This window comes from Notothenia rossii (assembly GCF_949606895.1).
Source record: "Notothenia rossii genome assembly, chromosome: 12".
Classification (NCBI taxonomy): Eukaryota; Metazoa; Chordata; class Actinopteri; order Perciformes; family Nototheniidae; genus Notothenia; species Notothenia rossii.
Genome location: NC_136911.1, coordinates 1078809 through 1095149, shown reverse-complemented (window position 1 = coordinate 1095149; position 16341 = coordinate 1078809). Strand labels below are relative to the sequence as shown.

Below are 16341 nucleotides of genomic sequence, written 5' to 3'. Positions count from 1 at the left end.
ACCCTTTGTCATGGAGGTCCCTGAACTACCCATGATGGTGATGGGGTAAAAAAAAGGGAGGATTTGGGGGGTATTTTTGCATAAGCATGGAGCCAATCTGCTGGGATTGCTTTGCACAGCGAGGGGCTTCTGCGGGCTTATACTGGGGGTCTTTATTTCACTTTTTAACACAATTACTACCGTCCCGATGGGCTCGAAGCATTCATATGCAGCAGAGTTTTGGGCCCCTCAATGGGTGACCTAATTCAGGGAGTGGCCCCTCAGCAGCGCAGGGGTCCGAGTGTGACCTCACAAAGGAAACCTGATTGAAGATGAAGCCTCTGCGTTAACAGAAAGCGGTAAAACAGTTCATAGAGTCCTATTCCTCTGAGTGCTGCTGTAAAGCCATTAGCTGATGAAGCTGCAGGGTCACCTCAAACTGTCCCTGGGTATGTAGCTTTCGTTCTGCTTCTTCAGGGGACACCTTCTACCTGGACATGGAGCCTTTGTTTAGAATGAAAGACAAAAAGATTCAAACAATACAAATGCTTATTTTTCAAATGCACAAAAGTTACCGTAGATTTGGAGTTTAAATCTTGAGTCTAGCAAGGATGTCAGAGATTCACACCTATAGAAGCACGTCTGTTAACTCTTGGAACAGCTCGTACTTTAGTTTTGTCCCACACAATACCACCACTACATCGTTTATTTGAACTTTGTAGCACAAAACTTGTAAATACAATAACTGCAAACATATGTATTGATTGTCTGACACCTTTTAAAGCAGAACTGAACTTATTTCTCGTTGTGAGTTGCAGGCTGCTGGCTATGACTTCTCTATGTTGCTATCTGGTCGTGTTTATGATCTATATATCTGAGTTTCTACCATGCATGGCTGTAAATATATAACATACTTTCTCTGCTGCATGACATCTGACTGGTGCTCAGAAAGAGCCCCAGCACTTAGCTTTATTGACACCAATGTGGAAAAGTCAGCGTTAAATCAGATGCATGGTCCATTTCTTCATGTCTTTATATATCGGTTCATGTGATCATAAGTCTGGCAGAACAATGTTGGAACTGAAAACAAGTGTTTTATGTTTTGAATGTAGTTTTATTTTTTGTTTTACAGATATTTGTTGGGATTCTGTGGTGCTGGATGTAGGAAGAGCAGATTTCCAGCTCTCTCAGTAAATATGGCATGCACTTATTGTTGTTATTGACTTTATTTACCATAAACACTGATTGGACGTGGAGAGAACCTGAACTCATCACAGCACTTCCAATCACACACACACACACACACACACACACACACACACACACACACACACACACACACACACACACACACACACACACACACACACACACACACACACACACACACACACACACACACACACACACACACACCTCTGTCATTGCTGCGTTTTCCCGTATGTTACATGTTGTACAGTATGTTTGCCAAGGCCACGTACAGGAAGAGGTGTGTGTGTGACTGGTGTGTGTGTGTGTGTGTGTGTGTGTGTGTGTGTGTGTGTGTGTGTGTGTGTGTGTGTGTGTGTTGGCAGTTTATTTCTGTCTGCAGATGTTTTCTGTGTGATTTCCTTTAATAGCCGCACAGAGAGAATCAGACAGTGTTTCATTAGTGATTCCTGTAATGTCAATAAAGTTGGGATGGTTAACAGGAAGAGTGTGGGAGCAAGGGGGGGGGGCAGGGCTATGGGGGGTGAGGAAGAGGAGGAGGAAGAGGAGGTATCATTATTCATGCACGGACAGGAGGAAAGATCTCTTTGTTACAGACAGTGAAAGGGAAGTGAAATTAAAGGAATATACCATGAAATGTTTTTTATTCCATATTTTATTCATTCAAGATATAATAACTATGTATGTAGAGCGCTATAACAACAACACATGTCATGATGCAACAACAGTGTACAATGCAGATTTTGATATTTAGATCAATTGAATGAGCCCTGATGATCAAAATAAATGCAACTCAATGTGTTGTTAGAGAAACTCACAACATTACAACCCCTTTCCCCAGTTTGTGATGAAGGTTTCTATAAAATACATTTAAAAAGGCCCAAGAAATAATGTGAAAGGTGCATTATACAGAGCAATAACAACAACAACAACAACAACAACAACAACAACAACAACAACACATATGTAAATAACAATATGCTTTAAATAAGTTTACCTCATGATGCAATGTAAAAAAGCTGATTGATGTTTAGAGTTCAATTCATCAATTTAATGAGCCCTGATGACCATCAGATTAATGTACACACACACACACACACACACACACATAATGTCAAATCAATAACTAAAATAAGAAAATTAACCTTCATTCAAAAAGAAATATCTATATTTGTAATTAATCAATGTAAAGCCTATTGTGCTTAATTATTGTAAAAATGTGTTCTCCGTTTAACCATCAAACCTTTGCATAATATCAGTGTTTGTTTGTGGGGACTCAGCGCCACCTGCTGGACACACACACACACACACACACACACACACACACACACACACACACACACACACACACACACACACACACACACACACACAGACACACACACACACACACACACACACACACACACACACACACACACACACACACACACACACAGACACGCCCACACACACACACACACACACACAGAGACACGCCCACACACACACTCAGACACCCCCACACACAGACACGCCCACATACACACTCAGACACGCCCACACACACATACGCGCGCACACAAACACACACACACACACACACACACACACACACACATACACACACAAGCCCACACACACACACACACACACACACATACACACACACACACCGACATGCATGCACGCACGCGCGCACACGCACACACACACACACACACACACTCAGACACGCCCACACACACACATACACACACACACACACCGACACGCACGCACGCACGCGCGCATACAAACACACACACACACACACACACACACTCAGACACGCCCACACACACACACACACAGCTTCTACACTAGGGGGAGCCGCTGCATCACTCTTCCGTAGCTCAGTTTTAAAATCAGTGCACCTCTCTGTCACTTTCTAATGAACAAAACTCACCGCGAGGCCATCAAGATATTTTGTATTCGATATTAAAACAAACAAAACCTCGATCTCACGCCTGTTTCACGCAACACAAATAAAATAATAACTAAAAAACGCCCCGGTTGAAATCAATGATCATTATCAGAGCGAGTTTCGTTTACTTTTGTTTACACTTTGATCTAATTTACAGAAAGTGAATACAGTAACTGTGTGTGTGTGTGCGTGCGTGCGTGTGTGTGTGTGTGAGACTGTGTGTGAGAGACTGTGTGTGTGTGTGTGTGTGTGTGTGTGTGTGTGTGTGTGTGTGTGTGTGTGTATGTGTGTGTGTGTGTGTGTCTGTGTGTCTGTGTGTGTGTGTGTGTGTGACTGTGTGTGTGTGTGTGTGTGTGTGTGTGTGTGTGTGTGTGTGTGTGTGTCTGTGTGTGTGTGTGTGTGTGTGTGTGTGTGTGTGTGCGCGTGTGTGTGTGTGTGTGTGACTGTGTGTGTGTGTGTGTGTGTGTGTGTGTGTGTGTGTGTGTGTGTGTGTGTGTGTGTGTGTGTGTGTGTGTGTGTGTGTGTGTGTGTGTGTGTGTGTGTGTGTGTGTGTGTGTGTGTGTGTGTGTGTGTGTGTGCAGCAAAGACTGGGAGACATTTAGAAATGAAGGAAAGCTTTCTCCTTTTTTATTCACTTGCTCCATTTGTTCTGCTGCAGATGAAACCTCTTCCTAACTCACCTTTCTAAATGAATGGCAACACTCTGCTCTACTTCTAACCCTCTGATAATTCAAAGATCATCCAATTACCTCATTACAAATTCAACTTTATGCAAATGTGTCACACAAAGAAGGATGAGGAGGAAGAGGAGGAAGAGGAGAATAATGAATGACCTTGGAGGAAGTCATCCATCCCTCTGACAGACGCTGCAGGATAACAAATGGTACGTCTTCATCTTCTGTCAGCACAGGATCTCCTCTCAGTTATATTCAACCTTCTAAACATTCAAATAGAATCCATTTATACGTGAATCTGTAATCAGACACATTAATAATGATTTGCTTTATTTGTACAGGATGGGGAGAAAGCCTTGAAGCTGCTCCAGAGTCAACAAGCAAAGGTTAAAAGTCATAAATGTGTGAAAACAAGACAGAAATAAAATCAACATATTTAACTTCTACAGATGTCCATGATTGATAAGTCCATGCATGATTAAATACACACACGGTGTAGGAGAATGTGTTGATAAATACATATTTGCACAGGAACGTGTGTCATAGTGTGAGTGTTGGATCGGTCAATAATATGTGTTGTGCAATGGATTAAGTGCGCGCAACTTTCCCTTATGTATGCAGTTTTTCTACGTGATGTGTGTATAATTAATCTTCTTAAACCATATCTTATATACTTTTTATCTTATACATGTAGTCAGTTGTGTTGCGAAGGCTATCAGAAAGAAATCCTGATTATTAATCTATAGTTTAGTCTTCTGTTAACATTTCATAAATATGATCTTGAATTGAACAATGTTTACATTCCTTTAATGTAGTTAGAGTTATTCCTGTTCAATGTAATGAGTTTTTAATCAATGACTGAGTTATAGTATTTCAATAAATCATGTTTTATGATCATTGAATGACAGCCGCAGAGCCAGCTGTCCGGCTGACGTCACTCAACAAGCACCATATGGACCGCAAAGCATGCTGGTACATGTAATATTTAAGATGTTGTAATCCAAATTAACTGAATGAAAATTTGAACACATTAATATTTCAACAGGTATTCTGTGTGTCTCGTGGCTTAGAGACTCTGTGTTACTCAGGTTAGTTTAAATAAAGTTATATTAAGAAGCTGAACGAGAGTGAGACTCACGAAAGAAACTACAATTCCCATCAACGCTCGTGTGAAAACATTCACCCCGAAATATGATGCATTCAGGGTCCTTTTAATAGTTACGGATTTACAGTGTTAAACGTGGAAAGAGTATGGTTAGTATGGTTAGTCTGCAGATGTAATATTATTGATAATAACTATTATAATAATGATAATACAATCGTCAAAGTTGATTTATTCTATAGCTTTCATGTTTTCTTGTTTTTCATAGATGTTGAAAATGTTTATTTAATCATGGAATAAACGTAAAATATGTTATACTGATAAATGTAGGTTTTCTGTTTTCTCCTACACACATGGATATGATGCTTTCTCGTTTTAATAGCTATATAATTGAAATATGTGATTATTCATAATAAAAAGACGACCATTTGGATTAATATGGGATTCAAATACGCATCTAAACATGTCTGAAATGACCCAAAAACGACGAAATATATATACAATAATGACAAATGTCTCCTATGTGCAAGCTTTACTTATACACACTTTTTAAAGTGAATACAATTATGCACATTCAGCACATTTTTCCATGATTTGTAATATTTCCTACAGTCCCTGAATGCACCATCATAGCGGCAGTCATTCAGAGCTTCTCTCCTGCAGAACAACAGCTACCTCCTGTCCTCAGTGAGTAACCCTTTCTCTCAATTATCACCCACAAATACCTGTCACCTCTTTACCTGAGTGACGTCATTACTGTCGCTTTATTAAGGGTAAAAGATCGGGTTTTAATCCGGCTATTGTTTTTATTCCCAAAGTCCTGCACGAGGGGTTTGTGCACAGCGTGCTCCTTTTGTTCTCAGCTGTGTGTTTGACAAAGGAAAGCTGCTGTTATTTAGCACTTACCCTCCTCCTGTGGCTCATTTTTTCATCTTATTTAGTGGTTTATTAAATAGTTTATAGCAATTTAGCGATTAAAAGTGCCCCCGTTTAACCCAGAGTGCATGTATGTCTAGATAGCAGGAGTCAGAATCGATTTAATTTGACACATGAGGATTTTTTTTAAAAGAAAGCAGCAAAAATAGTACTTTTACAGTTCAGAGTACAGTAAAATATAACATGACAAATCTTATATTCAACGTGTCGAGCTGTGCAGGTTCAAAAAGAGGTGTTTTTTGGATTAGAAATGTGCAACTTTTTCAAAAGCATGTGCAGGATGTGCATTATTAATATGAGGGTTAGGGTATATATATAGGGGTTTTTGACAGATTTTAATTCCTGTTTTTGTCCTTTTTCTAGGATGCTGCACATCTAAGGGACACAAAGCCCCTGGATATGAATGAAGCTTTCTAACAAAGAGCCATAAAATCTACATGGGAGGGGGGCAGTGTACACACAGATGCTTTTCACATCCTATAGGCTGGTTATTTGAGAGAATTCACTTCATAGCGTCATTACTGGAGCACTAGTTGAGCTGTAATGTGGGAAAGAGCATGCTGATAAGATAAGATGGACATTTACTAATCCCCATGGGGACATTCAGATGTTTAAACAGTAGTTTTAAGCTTTCTAACAAAGGGCCATCAATGGGAGGGGCACAGTGTACACACAGATGCTTTTTGTATCCTATAGGCTAGTTATTCTAGAGAATTAACTTCATAGCATCTTTACTGGAGCTGTAATGTGGGAAAGAGCATGCTGATAATTAGAGGTTCTCATTCACAGGGTCTTTTCTCCCCATGTGACCCTAGTTTTTGAGCCCTAAACTTGCACCATGACTTCTTCGGATAGCGATGAGACCGGCAGCGATCTGTCCGAGTCTCTGGAGATCCGAGAGCTTCAGGATCAGTATTTGGAGCCGGAAACTAGCTTCAAAAAGTCCTGGAGCCTTCCCATCCTGAACGACACCTGTGTGGCCCTGGAGGAAAGTGCAGATTTCCATTTAAGGACCCCGGAGACCCCCTCTTCCAGGACGGACTTCTCCCCGTCTGCCTCCAGCATGTTGGGGTTAAGTAGCTCTGCACCGGGTACAAAAAAGAAGCTGGGATTCTCCCTCAGTCGCCTTATCTGCACCCCGGTTAGAAAGTATGTCCGGGTCATTCTGAGGGATTCCCGCTGCTTCCTGTTCTGCATGTGCTACCTGACCTTCATCCAATCACTGATGGTGTCCGGATACCTGAGCAGCGTCATCACCACCATCGAGAAAAGGTACGTTGGAGTCGTAGATATTACATAAACTAAACACCTGAGCTCCTATTCTCCTCTTCTTCATCAATATATATCACAGCTCTCAGATATATCCAGAGCCTGTCTCTGATTGGCTGAAACACCAAACAGATCATTGCAGCATTACCCATAATCCCCTCTGTTTCAGCCCTGTTTCCAAAGTGCTGATTCTGTGTCTGTTACTTTAGATGAAAATAAGGAGCCCCTCCCCACGCCCCTCTGAGAGACATTTGGTTAAAAATAACTCAATGGTGCTCTAGGAGGAAATTCAGGTGATAAGGGGGGGGGAGGGGGGTTACCTTGGTTGCTGATTGGCTAATGGTTACACAAGCCAAAACATTGTTATGACATCACAAAGTGGCCAAAATCTGATCAGCTCATTTTCAGACAGGTTTTTATAGAGACATGAAGAAGTGGATTTTGCAGGATAGGAGATCTTTAACTTTCGTTTGAATTCCTCAACTCCACAGGTACAGCCTCAGGAGCTCTGAATCCGGTCTCCTCGTCAGCTGCTTCGACATCGGCAGCCTCCTGGTGGTGGTCTTCATCTCTTATTTCGGGGGTCGAGGCCAGAGACCCCGCTGGCTCGCTGTGGGTGGCGTTATCATCGCGGTGGGGGCGGCGTTATTCTCCCTGCCGCACTTCATCTCCCCGCCCTATCAGATCCAGGAGATGAACTCTTCCATGGGGAGGGGAGGCCTGTGTCAGAGTGGGATTAACGGCACCGGGAGAGAAATGGACGCGGGGTCGTGCCCCAGAGATCAAGAGGGAAACGAGCACAATCTGTACGTCACTCTGTTCATCGTGGCTCAGATCCTGGTGGGCATGGGGTCAACGCCCATCTACACCCTGGGACCCACGTACCTGGACGACAACGTGAAGAAGGAGAACGCTTCCCTCTACCTGGGTGAGTCCAGACTCTCTGTTTCCATGCTTTTCACTCAACGTCTGAAGCGTCTGTTGAGGGCAAAATGTATCGTCCAAACTGAGCTCAGTCTCGATCTGCAACTGTGCAGAAAATCAGGTTTGAACACGACGATAGGCTGCCCTATGAATGACCTTTGGAAAAAGTGAAGGATTAATACACGGGCAAAACAAACCTATGTCAGAGTGTATTCATTTGAGTAAACCCAAAATACTCGAGTCACTTTTACAGTGTTGCTCCGCAGTACGAATCACAGATGTGTTTCCAGAGTGAAGAAATCACCACGGCCGTGTCCACAGAGTACTTCCCGTTTAAGCCTCGTGATTCAGTATCGCTCCAAAAGGTCATTGATTCTTCGTTGTCCCGTACTTCACCCCTCCACTAACTTTCATTTCAATCAGACGAGTGGCTGTTCTGTGATCCTGCTGACATTAGCTGTGTCATCCTATCTGATAGCACTGGATGTTTGATGGATGTATTCGACTGGTTTGAACTGGTCTCCTCGTGCTGATGTGCATGTTTGTTAACCCTCAGAGTGAATGCACATCTGTATGTCCTTTTTGATTTCATCTCTGTGGCATGCAGCCTCTGCACCATGCAACCTCTGCACCATGCGACCTCTGCACCATGCGACCTCTGCACCATGCAACCTCTGCACCATGCGACTGTACACACATACAGTCTGCAGGAGCACATGAGAAGGAAACAGAACTGGGTTGCTTATGATTAATTGTCGAGAGAGAGAGAGAGAGAGAGAGAGAGAGAGAGAGAGAGAGAGAGAGAGAGAGAGAGAGAGAGAGAGAGAGAGAGAGAGAGAGAGAGAGAGAGAGAGAGAGAGAGAGAGAGAGAGAGAGAGAGAGAGAGAGAGAGAGAGAGAGAGAGAGAGAGAGAGAGAGAGAGAGAATTGTCTTTGCAAACGTTGGTAATGTTTTTTCCTACATATCTGGATATAATGCTTTCTCATTTTGTGTTAATTTAAATATGTGATGGATCATTCATAGTTAAAAGACCATAATCCAAACGTGTGAAGGGACACAGAGCAACTAAATATCTATGCATGAATGAAGCAGCAGTAATCACACGGTGTGTTGCAAACATCATCTTCTTTATCTCATGGATAAACAGTCAGAAAATAGTGGAACGTTTTCATCCCAGTTCCTCAAAGCCCACTGTAACGTCTTTACATGTGCTATGAAACACTTCTCCACATTTCAGAGGCATTTTTGACATGTTTGCATAAAACATGTTCTTTAATGTTTGCATGAATGATTTCTAAGAGATTTAAAGACTTTGAGAAACTCGGATGGACATTTTTCCCTTTTTCTGAAATGTTACGGACTAATCGATGACACTGAGACGGTTGCAACTAACAATACATGTCAAGAAATAGTGAAGAAAGTCCATCTTAGCTTCTCAAATTCCAAGGTATATCAGTAAATGTCTAGTCCCAGAGATATTCCCTTTAATGCAATAGAAAGAGAGAAAGGCCAATCTCTACGTTTGAGAGGCTGAAATCTGCATTTTCTGACATTTTTGCATCAAAAATCAAAACATGTGGCGCTAAAATTGACATTCTCCACTTTTTCCTGACATTTTATTCGTGAATCGACACACCAAGCTCCACAATGAAAATAATAGCTGGTTGAATCCTTTGTATGCGCCATGTTGTCTGAAACAGCCCTGAGGTGCACAGCAGTCTCACAGAGCTGCTGAGGGAGGCTGTGGCTCAGTGGATAGTGTGCTGGACTTGGAATCAGGGGGTCACAGCAGGTTCAAACCCCACTGCAGTCAGCATGTCGTTGTGTCCCTGAGACACTTCACACCAAAGTGCTCCGTGGGGATTGTCCACAGTATCGAGTATGTGAGTCGCTTTGGATAAAAGCGTCTAACAACACAACAACAACAACAACAACAACACCACAGCGCCTGTGGAGCTTGCTCCCCTCTGAGACCCTGTATTGATCCCCCCTGCGTCAGAAGCACTCAATGCAGCAGAGATATTGATCCAGGCAGGGGAACGAGGAGAACACACCTCACCTCTGCAGGTACACTTCTCTGACTCTACAGATAACCTTCAAAGCCCCGGTGACCTTCAGAGGAGCCACTACCGTCATGTTCTGCATCTAATGGATAAAGAAAATCGTGAGAAGTATCCAGCGTCGTTCCTCAAAGTCCACTGTCGTGTGTTTGAATCAAATATGTTCCGTAATGTTTGCATGAATGATTTATAAGATGTTTACAGACTTTGAGAAACGAGGATGGACATTTTTCACCGTTTTCTGGACTAATGGATGACTCAATGATGAAGATAATCATGAGTTGCTTCCCTGGCGTGCGTACTGTTGGATGAAGGAACATCAGCTTCTCAGATGCCAAGGGATATCTGTAATTATAAAACGGACAAGTCAAATCAAGCAATCTGATTGGTTCTTAGCCGTGATATACTGAGCGTATACCACGGGTAGAATTGTAAATTACTTTTCACAACAAGTCAGTATCCCTCCGCGTCTGAGAAAAACAGTATACCGTTGGGCTGAACTGGAACAAGAAAGCAGCGGAGAAGCAACGTGGCAGAAGCCCTCCTTTTTGACGCAGCGGTCCAGACATAGACATCAAACGCCAAAACATATTCAGTGTGCAGTTCCTTTGGCATTAGGGCAGGGATATCTAGATACTTTTGAAGGTTTAACATCATGAACTGTGCTACTTTTAAAGCAAGCAACGATGTTTTTAAATCTGTAATCAAAGAGGTCCGCAAAAACGCTATCGACCAATCAGATTGCTCTGATTTGTTTCGCGTCGGGCCGAACCACGCCCCTTAGCTGTGATATAATGAGCATATACCACGGCCTGTCGTGAGCTATTGCTTAAATGTAATCTGCAACATTAGTGTGAATGTGGACGAAACGCTTCATATTTTCAGCCACATTTCAGTCGTTTTGATCCGGGGTAGTTTTAGTTTAAGGAACGTAAACACGTGAGTTTAATCTCATCACTTTTCCAGCTATTTTTGGATGTATTTATCTACGCTGCATGAATCGTGCACTATGTGCTGCATGCTTGTCATTCTAGTTTGAGTTAAACCAACCTTCACATTAATGATGATTTTGGCAGCAATTTTAGATTCGCTCTAAAAGAAAACGCCTAACAGTCGGTCTGTTTCCACAAAATCATTTCATTTAATAAAAATTGTATTCATTTTGGCATTTCTCTCTATATCTAGTGTTACCCTGTGACAGATACCCTCTGTGTTCTCACATACTGAGCATTTCAGTCCGTGTCGTCGTGCAGGATCTTTCATTCAGCTCCTCCTCCACCTCACATCCGGAAGTAGAAATGTTGTAACGCTCCAGTTATCAGCCGTAACATTGAAACAGTCTGACCTCTACCCCCCCCCCCCCCCCCCCTTTGGAGCGAATCCTCCCAGCCATGTTCATATTTCCCCAGCTGCATGTTCTAGGCGACCCATATCTCCAGGAGAATGTAAACCCCTTCTCAATTTACTCCGGCTCCGAGGGGAGGGTCTCCACTTTACACTGAGGGTGTGTGTGTGTGTGTGTGTGTGTGTGTGTGTGTGTGTGTGTGTGTGTGTGTGTGTGTGTGTGTGTGTGTGTGTGTGTGTGTGTGTGTGTGTGTGTGTGTGTGTGTGTGTGTGTGTGTGTGTGTGTGTGTGTGTGTGTGTGTGTGTGTGTGTGTGTGTGTGTGTGTGTGTGTGTGTGTGTGTGTGTGTGTGTGTGTGTGTGTGTGTGTGTGTGTGTGTGTGATGGTAAAGGTCGGTTGTGTAATTGAGTAAAAACCCTTCATATTGGCATACACCCCGTGTGCCACGCTGACGTCAGAGTGTGTGTGTGTGTGTGTGTGTGTGTGTGTGTGTGTGTGTGTGTGTGTGTGTGTGTGTGTGTGTGTGTGTGTGTGTGTGTGTGTGTGTGTGTGTGTGTGTGTGTGTGTGTGTGTGTGTGTGTGTGTGTGTGTGTGTGTGTGTGTGTGTGTGTAAGTGCGTATTTAAGGTACTTGTACTTTACTTAAGTGTCTTTTTTGCCACTATATACTACAACTAGTATTAGTTTAAAGAGGCCCATTTAAAACCAGACTGTCACTAAGTACACTTACTCAAGTGTTGTACTTAAGTGCATATATGAGGTGCTTAAAGTGTCTTTGTTGCCACTATATGATACCACTCCACTAGGATTCAAAAGGGAAATATTTTACATTATTACTTACAGTTTTTATTAGTTTAAAGACGCCCTATAGTGTGTTTTTTTGTGCATTTAAATGGTCTGAAAAAAACAGCTAAAATCGTACCTGATAGGCTAAGGAGCGGGACATCTGTAAGCTGTTAACCAATCACAACAGAGCCGACCAGCTAACCAATCACAGCAGAGGGTGAAAAGGTAGTGTGAGAAAAAGAAAAGTATGAGAAGAATAAAAGGGCCTTTAAATAATTAAGATTCCTGCATACAATGTACAAGAGTTACTAAATAAGATGTTTCCTTATGAATGAAATGGACTTATACTTTATACGTTAACAGCTGACTGATAAGACGATTGATGGAAACTAAAGGCCTCTATATCGTGTCTGTAAGGACGCTCGATGCTTGACTTGTATATGTACCTCCTCCTGCATTCCTGGCATCTCTATGGAGACTTCAAGAAGAGGTTAGAGGTATATAAATGTATTCTCTGACTGTTTTGTAGCGTCCGATCAGATCAGAAGTACTTTACTGATCCCAATGTGGGAAATGTTTGAGTTGCAGCAGCTTAAAAAGACAAGGCGTTGAACATTAGAGAAATCAAAAGGCTGGAAATAAACAATCCAAAATGTGATACAGGCTTATTGCAGTTTGTAGGAATGTTTCCTGCTGTTTCCACAGTCTGCCATCCTCTCCGTCCGACCCGCAGATCTCACCGGTCAATAATTCAGATTGTCCTCATTGAATTGTTGATCCAGTAAAAGCTTTGGCTGTGACCTCCGGCCTCTTCCTCTTCCTCCTCCTCTTCCTCTTCTTTCTCTCCACCTCTGTGATTTACAAGCTAATGATGCTAGCAAGCTGTTATTGATGAGGGAGCTCAGCTGATTGGATTGTTTTCCGCATGCCAACGTTCAACACGGAGTGTAGGAACACAGCTCTAGGTGGAGATATGACAGACTTCCCCACCGTCACCATCTTTATGTGACCACCTTTTGACTTCCAAGAGAGGCTAGCAAATTCAAGATTGTCTTCTCATTTGCACGATCGCTGCAGCGTAGTTTCTGCAGCGGAGATCTAAAGGCTTCCTCCATAAAATATACTTGACATAAAGAGACGGGCAATAGATATTACAGTGAGTCACATGTTAAGTGAGTTCATCTGAAAAAGTGCTTACATGCCGATGTGTGTTATTAGTGCTCGTGCGTTCTTAATGTTCTGTTAAAGGAAAACACCAAGGGCATCTGGAGGAGGAGGAGGAGGAGGAGGAGTTTATTAGTGCACACACACGCAGGCACACACACCACACACACACTAGGGCTGCTCAATTAATCATATTTTAACCGCAATTACGATTATGGCTTGCAACGATTACGAAAACAACGTAATCGAAATTAAACGATTATTATTATTATATTTTTTTTCAGTTGAATTAAACTTAACGTTCAGGATAATCAACTGTTAAAAACATACTGTTCAAACATTTTTCTCCAATAAATGGATGTTTTTCAAAGTAAATGGATAATCGTTTTTAATAATCGTGATATCAATTATTGACCCAAATAATCGAGATTATGATTTTTGCCATAACCGAGCTGCCCTAACACGCACACGCACACGCACACGCACACGCACACGCACACGCACACGCACACGCACACGCACACACACACACACACACACACACACACACACACACACACACACACACACACACACACACACACACACACACACACACACACACACACACACTATTTTAGAGCACACTTGAATCAATATTCAACGTCAGGATGTAACCCTGTGTACAGCTGCAATGATTAGTCGACTAATTGATGGAGAAATATCCAAATATGTTGATAACTGATGAATCATGAGACATTCATCCAGCTGCACATCCTAATGATTGAGTCCTGGGGGGTTTCACCATCACCTTAACTGCCTCTGTCAATTATGAGAAATTACACAGTACCTAATTTAGAAAAAAGCATCTTATTTCTACCGTGTTTGAACATGACGTCTGCAGCCTCTTGTGACGCTGCTTCGTCTGCAGCCTCTTGTGATGCTGCTTCGTCTGTAGCCCCTTTGTGACTTCTCTGATTAAACTAATCCGCTGAGAGGAGAAACATGGCCTCTCCTCTGCTCTCGTGTGCATTCATGAAATGAGTTGTTGTCAATAAGGACAGGATGTTTATCTACAGCGTGTCCTGTGATGCTATCAGCACAGACAGAAACACTGCTGTTAAAAGCTGGATCCTAAAAACACAGAGAGTCTGAGAGCTGCTCAGAGGTTTGATATATCTGACCTGTGTCATTTCTACTCATAATAACAATAATGCACTTTATTTAGAGGCGACCATAGAGACATCACTATGCAGCCTCGTGCTCCAACACCGTGTACGTGACAGCCTAAGGGGCATATTTAAGGTAAAGCTTATACTTTACTTAACCTGTTTAGCCCTGAGCCGGGTTTCAAGGTCTCAGACTTGAGACTCGATGTCTTCCCTTCTAACAGGGTTACATTAATCATATTTTTTCTCAAAGCAATGATAAACCTGTGAGTTGGATGTAGAAGAGTCAGAATCAATATAGATGTTTTTATTTTAAAGTAAATTCAGATTGAACATAGTAAAAAAAAAAGTAAATTATAGTGTCCGTCCAAAACAACCATTACTTCTAGTGAAAAGCACCCTTGGATGATCTGATAGGAGACTCACAGCTTTAGGAATCCAAACTATAACATATAACAAGTACCCTGTATCAAGATTGATGCAAAACAAGTGACCTTTTTAGAGAGGTTTAGAAAAAAAAACATTTGGGTGCCTTTTCCATATCTCTGGAACCCATTGGTCGATTTTGATGATTGACACCTCTTTTGAACCGCTAGAGCCAATCGAATCGAGGGGAGGTTCCTAAATCCACCTACACTTTACCATTGAGGAGTGAGAGTGATGCGCACGCAGCTTGCCCAAACCGAAAGCTACGTAGGCTCTGAAAACTGAAAACTAGGCTTATAGCCATAAATATGAAGGAGGATGATCAGAAATCATTTCAAGGTGACACTGAACCATTGGATTAACCTTCAGCAGCGTTTATCTCATTTTAATACCATTGAACTCAACTTTTGATCAGAAACAGTAAAGGTAAGACGTATTTGCCGTTGTCCCAGTAAAGCTAAGTTGTGGGTTGTCGAGTTTTGGTCGCTCAGTGATGATACTTATACCATTGGGATCTGTGGAATCTCAGCTTTCAGATGATATCTAGTTTGTGCAGATCTGATGAAGTATAGAATATCTCTACCGTGAGTTCTGTGCTAAGTGTGTTAGCACTCTTTCGCTTAGTGCTAATTCAGAGGCTCGGCGTTAGTCTTGTTTTGTTTCGGTAAAAAAGGTTAATATTGTCTGAAAGCTGAGTTTCTTCCCGGTGAGTGGGTATGACACATTCATAGTTTGTTAAATCTTAAGGAAATATAATACATTACTACTTACAGCTTTTGTTTTGTTTGAAGAGACCCTTTTCCTCCTGTAGCGTGTTAAATGTAAATGGTCTGCAAAGGCTAAAATCGTTAGGCTAAGGGGCGGGGCATCTCTAAACTGGTTGACCAATCACAAAAGAGCCGGCGAGCTAACCAATCAGAGCGGCTCTGGTTTCAGACAGAGGGTGAAAATAGGTAGTATCAGAACAAAGAAAGAGCTTTTTGAACATCAAAGCAGGGAGACATGTCACAGGACTTGAGTTATTCTCTGGTATGAAAACAAAATCACTTTTTACTGACTTCCTGTATCGCTACGTCGTCACTTGACATTTAATCTACAGCTTCTATGTTTGTTTGTCTCGTGTTGCAACGTCAAAGATGTGCATAACTTCTGCTCAAACACATCAGGGGGAAACTGTGATGATGAGAACAAATGGTTTCATACACTGAGCAGAGACAGTCTGTACATGTTGTTACCAGTTTGTTTTGCTACACGGATTACATCAAAGCTCTGCCTCCATGCTGGTGCTGCTCCCTCAGAACAGGAGGCTCTGGCTGCTCTCCTTCACGTGTTAACTGGAAAACATGTGGAGAAAGCTGGGTGTATTTGCAGGAAAAC

General features: G+C 42.2%; 1 protein-coding gene across 1 annotated transcript in view; it reads left to right on the top strand.

Moving 5' to 3' along the window:
- The first annotated feature begins 5521 nt into the window (after positions 1–5521).
- The window catches only part of slco5a1 (solute carrier organic anion transporter family member 5A1), a 49126-nt gene continuing 38306 nt past the window's right edge, over positions 5522–16341 (top strand). The window contains exons 1-3 of the mRNA XM_079661469.1: positions 5522–5596; positions 6209–7117; positions 7606–8042. Coding sequence (XP_079517595.1) covers positions 6684–7117; positions 7606–8042 — 871 coding nt within the window. The 5' untranslated portion in view covers positions 5522–5596; positions 6209–6683. The remainder of the gene's footprint in view (positions 5597–6208; positions 7118–7605; positions 8043–16341) is intronic.